This window comes from Cajanus cajan, chromosome 5, assembly GCF_000230855.2.
Source record: "Cajanus cajan strain Asha chromosome 5, NIPB_CcT2T_4, whole genome shotgun sequence".
Classification (NCBI taxonomy): Eukaryota; Viridiplantae; Streptophyta; class Magnoliopsida; order Fabales; family Fabaceae; genus Cajanus; species Cajanus cajan.
The window spans coordinates 66,718,311-66,727,690 of NC_138521.1; the positions used below are offsets into that span (position 1 = coordinate 66,718,311).

Sequence of the window (9,380 nt, forward strand, 5' to 3'; positions counted from 1 at the left end):
CTAAGCAATTAAGTTTGTTTGACTAGGATAACCCAACAATGGAAGGGATTGACAATGTTACATACTTGCATTTACCTTTAACTTTTTTTATTTTATTTTTTCAAACATCTACTTTTAATTACTCTCTTATAAATGAACATCTACGTGTGAAAAAATAACAATTTTTAACTTTTAGGATTTAAAGTTTAATGCTATATATAGTTTCCTTTTTCTCACCTCTTTCAACTTGTTAATTAATGTTTTTCTCCTTCTAATATTTGTTTTTTGAGTTTTTTCCCCTCTAATAATTTCTTCAGGTTCATCCCCACTGTTACTAACTTATTTATTTGTGTAGATTTTAGGGTATAATAGTGACACAAAATTAAAACCTAAAATGTTGTGCATATTGTTCAAACCCTTCATCTCTAAACTAATCTGATTAGGTTAGAAATATTAGAAATGATATTTGAACCTCTACACTCTCTAACAACAACAACAACAACGCAATAAACTTTAAAAAATGATTAATTTTTATATATTGAGTATAAAAGAATTTTACAGACCAATTATAAAACGCTTATTTTTAAAGTAATTAACTATTACAAAAGTCGATAACTTTACTATATTTAATCATCTATAATTAAATGACAGTGAAAAAAAATATTGTCAATGCATTATGATTAAAATCTTTGTTGAATTATTTAAAAATTGGATGTTGAAAATGTCATGTTGAACTTAAAAAAGAACCAAACAAATAGATCAAACTTGCATGTTAATTTTAAAAGAACAAGCGTATTTAATTAAACTCTTGAAGAAGTTTCTTTCAAAACGTATGTAATACAACATACACACAAACAAGGGAGCATTTTTGAATGATTGTCTTTAATTGGTATGGTTAAAAAAATAGAAAACACAGCCTTGATTAAGTCACAGTTTGACAACACGAGTCCAGAAGAAGGAAATGGTCTTGCCTAAGGAAGCGTATGCGATATTCCACTTCTCATAAATGGCGACGAATATATACTGTGAAATGTGTATGTTCATAACCAGCTTTGCACGAAAGCAACATTTGACCAGCGAAAGACCCATTTTTTTGGCAGAAAGCTTATATGATTTAACAAATAACAACTCATATCTCTACCTTCTCCAGCCCCTTAATTATACCAACTCCAAAGTCCAAAATACACCAGTGATTCTTTTTACACTATAATAAATATCCACCACTCCTTCGTACGTCACATTATTTGAAACTTCCCCTGTACCACCACTTATTCTATAAACTAGTAATTGATGACATAATACCAATAACAGCTGTCAAAAAAATCCCATTGTTTTTCTTTGTTACGAACCCATGAAAGCTTAGTTTAGTTACCTAACTATTCCATTCTCATTTTCACTTTTATTAACTAACGTATACCGCATGTCCTCTGTATATCCCACAAGCTTATGTATCTTAAACCATGTCGTATGTTCCAATTTTAGGATAAACTTGTTAGTTTCACCAAATCCAAACAAGTTTCATGTTAGATAAAAAGGTGTTAATTAAGGTGGGACTTCTTCCAACTGGCATAATTAAAAGCATGAATTTAATACTACCACTTTGTAATAAGTCGATTCGTGGAACTATTAACTAAAAGAAGAATACCCCCAAAATCAGGACAGCTGCCATTTGATTTGAGTTTTTTTTTTCTTTAGACACCGTAAAATTGATAATCAAGAATTGATCTTTACTTAATCAGTCAAATATTATTTTAATATTAATGAAAATTGATTTTGAGATTATTACATTGTCGACAAACTTTACAACTAATAGAACAAGATGCATGGTTTGATTTGAGGTTTCAAAGCCAATGTCTTTAAGTGCTCACATTTATTAAGAAGAAGAAAAAAAGAAAAACTTTAATTAGGTTGAGAAGCCAAATAATTCGAGAACATTTGGATATACCATCCCTCCTTAGCTGTCATGGTCCCACATTCAGCCAGCCCTCCACTAAGGACAAGTCAACCCATATCTCTCTAACACTCTACACGTTTGTAATATTTTCCCAACCACTTCCACCACCTCCAAAACCCAATGGCACTTCACATTCATAATTATCATTGCCCCCTCTTAAGGCACTCCCTATATATAGTTTCACAACTTTGCATGCACTCCAGCCCTCACCAAATACTTCTCTTGGCTTTTTCTGTCCCTCTCTTTCTCTTGCTCCATATTTTCCAACCTTATTAATTAAAACACTTATTGGAATGTCAAGTAAGATATTTCTTGCCCTTATAATAACAACCTTTGTGGTTGCAGCCTCTGCTGGTAACCTCAACCAAGACTTTGAGATAACATGGGGTGATGGTCGTGCCAAAATCCTCAACAACGGGAACCTTCTCACCTTGTCCCTAGACAAAACCTCTGGCTCTGGATTTCGTTCTAGGAACGAGTATTTGTTTGGAAAAATTGACATGCAACTTAAGCTCGTGCCTGGTAACTCTGCAGGAACAGTCACAGCTTATTATGTAAGTGTCACAGCTTGCATGTGGTTCTCTATTAGTTTTGCCATATCAAATGTTTTAACATGAAAAATTGAATCAAATCATTAACAAAATATTTATTTGTGGTTGCTGCAGCTATCTTCTCTCGGGGATACTCATGACGAAATTGATTTTGAATTTCTGGGTAACTTGAGTGGTGATCCTTATATTCTTCATACAAACGTATTCACACAAGGGAAAGGTAACAGGGAACAGCAATTCTATCTGTGGTTCGACCCCACCAAGGACTTCCACACATATTCCGTTCTTTGGAATCCTCAGAGCATCATGTAAATATATGCATGCCCTTCTCTCTTCATGCCTTACTTCATTAATTGAATTGAATACCTATAACTTCATCAGAAAAATGTAAACCGAAAATGAATCAGAAATATATGTTAATCCAACTTTCAAGTTGATTACTGAAAAGTTATAAAACTTACTACACGTAATAATTTGTAATCAGATAACAGTTACTCTGCTTGATTTGTAATCCGATATCGGTGTAAAAACACTTGATGAATATACTATTTGCTCTGCTTATTAAACTTAATAATTACTAGAACATATCTATGTTAACTTTAAGATTAACCTTTTTTAGTTCTTTTATTTTAGATTCTCAGTGGATGGGACACCCATAAGGGAGTTCAAGAATCTTGAATCAAAAGGGGTTTCTTTTCCCAAAAACCAAGCTATGAGGATATATTCAAGCCTATGGAATGCTGATGATTGGGCCACAAGGGGAGGCCTAGTGAAGACTGATTGGAGCCAAGCCCCATTCACAGCCTCATATAGAAGCTTCAATGCTCAAGCATGTGTTTGGACTTCTTCAGGCTCATCATGCTCTTCCAACAATCCATCATCATCAAACCAAGCATGGTTGAAACAGTCATTGGATGCAACAGGGCAAGCCAGAATTAAGTGGGTGCAAAAGAACTACATGATTTACAACTACTGTGCTGATACTAAGCGTTTCCCGCAAGGCCTTCCTCCAGAATGCACACTCGCATGAAAACAGAACCATTTCATATTATAAAACTCTCACAATCCATGAGTTCAATTTTTTTCTCTGTCTTGTGTAAATTAATAAAAATACTATAGTCTATAGGGTCCTTTGTTATGCATTCTATTGTCTGTAAAATAGCGTGCAAATGAGATTTGTTGTAATTTTGGTTATTAATAATTTTATTGGAGAGTCATAAATTAATATAAAAAATGTGGACGTCAGGTTGTGTTTGCTTCATCTTCTTCCTCTCATGGTCAGAGGTCAAATAAAAATCTAAGAAAAAACAGAATGTTGGTTAGCATAATATAAAAGAATAATAAAATTCAAATAAGAAAATAATCATAACTCAGTCAATACTTCAATTGAATTGATAATCTTGAATTGGTAAAAGCACTTGGTTGATTGGATTTTTCTGTGGCCTCTTGAGTCTTGGCTTAGTGTCTTTATTTTGACCATACATATTGTCAGATTAGTAAATGTTGGGAAACTTCGATATTTTTTAAGATTTTGATTTTATAAAATTAAATAAGACTAAAAATGTATTTGAAATGATACAACTAAAATATAAATAATTTTGTTTATGTATATTGATAAAAACAAACAAACAAACAAATAAATAAATAAAACTCTTTTTAATCTATAATTATCATTAGAATATGTGAAATAGTATTATAACATTCAGTTTTTTTTTCCTGCATTATAATTCAGTTATGAATATATTTTTACAACAAAAAATATTGTATGGGCATGTTTTACATATGGATGCAACCGAGTGTTTTTCATCGTATATAAAATAAAATGTTACTTATAACGAAAAATGATGTAAGATGCTTAACTATTTTCTTTTCAAATTTATCTAAGAAATTTGGCACAATTATAAAAGTTCGTTTACCATGATTAAACATGGTTCTATGAACCCAGATATTTCCTTTAAAATTAAAGGTGAAATAGACCAGGTAATATTAGTTTTACGGTACTCCCAGATTTATTCTTATAAAGTAATTTTTTATCAATCAGAATTGCATTCTATTAATACAGATTAGTTATTAGTTATAAATTTTGAGATATTACGTGAATTATATTTATAAAAAAAATATTAGTTTTTATTGAACCTTAACCTGATTTTAGTAAAAAATATGATATGTTTATTTAATTTAAATATAATTAATTAATATTTTTCAACTTTTAAAGAAAATTCTACATATCATTGTCATTATTTTTTAAAAAAAAACTTGCCTAAAATATAAATCACATAATATATGTTTTCTTCCCTTTAATCATTACAACGCAAATAAATACTATAAACGATTTTTTAATACACTTTTTTTTTATCGTTAAAATATATTAAAATTTTATTGTTATATTAATGTACATTCTCAAACATAAATCATTTAAATCAATCGGATTATGAGCCACGAAATAATATTCACAATGTTCTAATTTTTAATCTTGTTATCACCATTATAATTCCTACTAATAGAAAAGAATAAGTCCCTCACACATTAAGAAACTTTCTTTCGTGAAAAAGTACATATTGATACGCTAATAAACTTGCTTTGTGGGAGGAGTATCCACTTTGATGCATTTTTTTATATAAATTATACTTTTCATTTTTCTATTTTAATCAATTCACAAATTGAGTTTCTCTATTTTAAAATACAAAATTTTAATCATACTATTAATTTAATATTTATTAATAGTTAAATTTTGATGTTCAGTAACTTATCATCACTTAAATAATGTAATATGTAAAGATAAAAAACTAAAAAATAACATACAATAAAAATTAGTTCTATATATTTTAATAAATAATTGATATTTATTTTATTAATAAATATCATTTATATTTTTTTTATCTCTAAATATTATATTTAAAATACCACATCACTTAAATAAAAATAAACATTAAAATTTAATAACTAATAGAAGTCAATTTAAGGAGAGAAAAATAATTCAAAATCTTACTTCTTGACAAGTTTTTAGCAAACATTCAAAATTAAAAATGAATGAGAAATATAACAAAATAATTATAAAGTTTAGATTTTGATAAAGAAAAATAAAATCAATATAATTCTTTAATAACTAATCTTTTAATTTTTTCTTAACAAATAAAAATGAAATCCTATTTTAGTTAGAAAATGTACGACCACCACTAAAATAATTGACATGTATGAATTAAAAGACAAAATAATAAATATTAAATTATAAATAAAATAATTAATGATTAAAATTAAAATTTTATTATAAAATTCCTCTTATTGAATTATTATATTGTTCCAATTATAATCACTACAACCACCATAAACCACACTATCATTGTCACCATGTTGTGACAACAATAGTGGTGTCAGCCGATGAAAATAATGTATAATGACACAACACTAATAATAGTAGCAACATTGTCGCCAAAATCACCACCACCACTATTATTATTAACACTACCATCATCTACACAACTACCATTATTATCATTACTTACATCATTATCACCATGACTAACATTACTATCACCATGTAGTGACGACGACAATAATAATAATAGGGATGAAAATTGCTTGTCTCACACTCCATTTCTTGTTCCACCAATAAAATCTTATCACATCAGTTAAAAATGCATGTCTTTTACGTGCCTCTTTTTATTCCCTATTTTATTTCCATATCCCTCTTTTGCCGCGTTACAAAAGGCATGCCAGATCCCATCATCTTGTACCCAACCATTGTATTTGAGACACAGATGTGGTAGTTATGACCAATTATAGAAATGGCACTACCAATAATGATTGGTGGTGATAATAATTGACAACAAAAATACTAATAACATACGAGACAAACTCATAATTAAATTTTAATCTTAACTATTTCATATTTTTATCTATAATTTAAAGATTTCTCTCAACTCGGACGATCGGCTTGGTGGAGAATTTACTCGGTGAAATAGAGAAAATGTATATAAATAAGACATGCCGGGCGAAATAAAAACATATTTTTTTAAAAAGAAAAAATTAATGTCCCTGTATAGAAATTAAAATATTTAAATTTTTATTTTTTATAATTTCACTTATTCTAATATGAATTATTTGGTGAAATTTTATTAGTGTTTTCTTTTAAAATTATTAAAATATTTTTATTTATATTTTAAGCCTCAAAATTTTAAAATTAATAAGTGTCCTTTAACTTGAATAAAAAATTTTAATGATGCTCTTAATATTTTAATTTTTCAAAATTAAAATACAAACTTAATTGGTATTTGAATTTTTTATTTTTATTTTCTAAATTTTTAAAATATAACTTTGACATTATCAATTTAGAAAGTCTTTTACATTGTCATGATTTTTAACAAACTATAAAATCTTCACAAAAATAATTAAAAAGAATAAACAGTTGTCTTTGTTTCTTTTAGTTTATCGCTAAATAAAAACATGTTTTAGGTCCGTTGATAGAAATCCTATAAAATCAAATTTAAAATTATTTTTGTTTGTAAATAGAAGAATAGCTATTTTTATTTTTCATGAATAAAAGATAATAAAGATAATCAACCCAAAATCGACGGAAAAATATGAAGATATTACAAATGAGAAAGAGTGATTTCTGGACAATGTTAGAAATATAATTTAAAATGTTTATAATCTCATATGCATCATATGTCGATTAAAGTATCCCTATATAAAGGCAACAAATATGTTTAATGTTTATCATGTGCCGATCAAACTTCTTGTTAAATAAGAGCTACATAAACTTTTAAATTCAGGGACATGGAGAACTTTTTAGGATTCATATACCCCACATGTTCTCGTGATGAATAAAAAACTCATATCAATTAAACAACCACATTTTTCCGACATCAGGTAATAGATAACCTTAAAAAGTTTATAATCTCACATGCATCATATGCCGATCAAAGTATCCATACATAAAGGCAACCAAGACGTTTAATGTTTATCATAGACCAATCAAACTACTCATTAAATAAGGGGAACATAAATTTTTAAATTCAGGGACATTGACAACTTTTTAGGATTCATATACCCCACATGTTCTCGTGATGAATAAATGTTCATATCAATTAAACAACCACATTTTTCGACATCAGGTAAGAGATAAACTTAAAAATTTATAATCTCATATGCATCATATGTCGATGTAAGTATCCATACATAAAGGCAACCAAGATGTTTAAGGTTATCATAGACTGATCAATCTACTCATCAAATAAGGGTTACATAAATTTTTAAATTCAGGGACATGGACAACTTTTTAGCATTCATATACCCCACACGTTCTCCTGATGAACAAAAAAACTAATCAAACAACCACATTTTTTGACATCAGGTAAGAGATAACCTTAAAAAGTTTATAATCTTATATGCATCATATGTCGATCAAAGTATCCATACATAAAGGCAACCAATATGTTTAATGTTTATCATGTCCCGTTAAAACTACTCATTAAATCAGGGCTACAATAATTTTTAAATTCAGGGACATGAACAAGTTTTTAGGATTCATATACACCACACGTTCTCTTGATGAATAAAAAAATCATATTAATTAAACAACCACATTTTTCGACATCAGGTAAGAGATAACCATAAAAAGTTTATAATCTCATATGCATCATATGTCGACCAAAGTATCCATACATAAAGGCAACCAATATGTTTAATGTTTATCATGTGCCGATCAAACTACTCGTTAAATAAGGGCAACATAAATTTTTAAATTCAGGGACATGGACAACTTGTCAGGATTCATATACCCCAAATGTTCTCATGATGAATAAAAAACTCATCAATTAAACAACCACATTTTTCGACATCAGGTAAGGGATAACCTTGAAAATTTTATAATCTCATATGCATCATATGTCGATCAAAGTATCCATATAAAGGCAACCAATATGTTTAATGTTTATCATGTGCCGATCAAACTACTCGTTAAATAAGGGCAACATAAATTTTTAAATTCAAGGACATGGACAACTTGTCAGGATTCATATACCCCAAATGTTCTCGTGATGAATAAAAAACTCATCAATTAAACAATCACATTTTTCGACATCAGGTAAGAGATAACCTTAAAAAGTTTATAATCTCATATGCATCATATGCCGATCAAAGTATCCATACATAAAGGAAACCAAGATGTTTAAGGTTTATCATAGACTGATCAATCTACTCATTAAATAAGAGTTACATAAATTCTTAAATTTAGGGACATGGGCAACTTTTTAGGATTCATATACCCCACATGTTCTCGTGATGAACAAAAAACTCATCAATTAAACAACCACAATTTTCGACATCAGGTAAGAGATAACATTAGAAAGTTTATAATCTTATATGCATCATATGTCGATCAAAGTATCCATACATAAAGGCAACCAATATGTTTAATGTTTATCATGTGCCGTTAAAACTACTCATTAAATAAGGGCTACAATAATTTTTAAATTCAGGGACATAAACAACTTTTTAAGATTCATATACCCCACACGTTCTCTTGATGAATAAAAAAATCATATCAATTAAACAACCACATTTTTTGACATCAGGTAAGAGATAACCATAAAAAGTTTATAATCTCATATGCATCATATGTCGATCAAAGTATCCATACATAAAGGCAACCAATATGTTTAACGTTTATCATGTGCTGATCAAACTACTCGTTAAATAAGGGTAACATAAATTTTTAAATTCAGGGACATGGACAACTTGTCATGATTCATATACCCCAAATGTTCTCGTGATGAATAAAAAACTCATCAATTAAACAACCACGTTTTCGACATCAGGTAAGGGATAACCTTGAAAAGTTTATAATCTCATATGCATATGTCGATCAAAGTATCCATATAAAGGCAACCAATATG

At 28.7% G+C, this 9,380-nt stretch overlaps 1 protein-coding gene across 1 annotated transcript; it reads left to right on the forward strand.

Annotated features, from left to right (window-relative positions):
* Positions 1 to 2,116: 2,116 nt before the first annotated feature.
* On the forward strand, positions 2,117 to 3,745 carry LOC109792434 (xyloglucan endotransglucosylase protein 7). The gene is made up of 3 exons (XM_020351846.3): positions 2,117 to 2,487; positions 2,599 to 2,792; positions 3,118 to 3,745. The coding sequence occupies exons 1-3, from the start codon at positions 2,227 to 2,229 to the stop codon at positions 3,512 to 3,514; spliced, it is 852 nt and encodes a 283-aa protein (XP_020207435.1). The 5' UTR covers positions 2,117 to 2,226; the 3' UTR covers positions 3,515 to 3,745.
* Positions 3,746 to 9,380: the final 5,635 nt, after the last annotated feature.

Bases quoted from the DNA above. Each gene is read 5' to 3' on its own strand.
- LOC109792434 (XM_020351846.3), top strand. From the start codon at position 2,227: ATGTCAAGTAAGATATTTCTTGCCCTTATAATAACAACCTTTGTGGTT. The intron at 2,488-2,598 runs GTAAGTGTCACA...TGGTTGCTGCAG, and splicing joins GAACAGTCACAGCTTATTAT to CTATCTTCTCTCGGGGATAC. The intron at 2,793-3,117 runs GTAAATATATGC...CTTTTATTTTAG, and splicing joins TGGAATCCTCAGAGCATCAT to ATTCTCAGTGGATGGGACAC.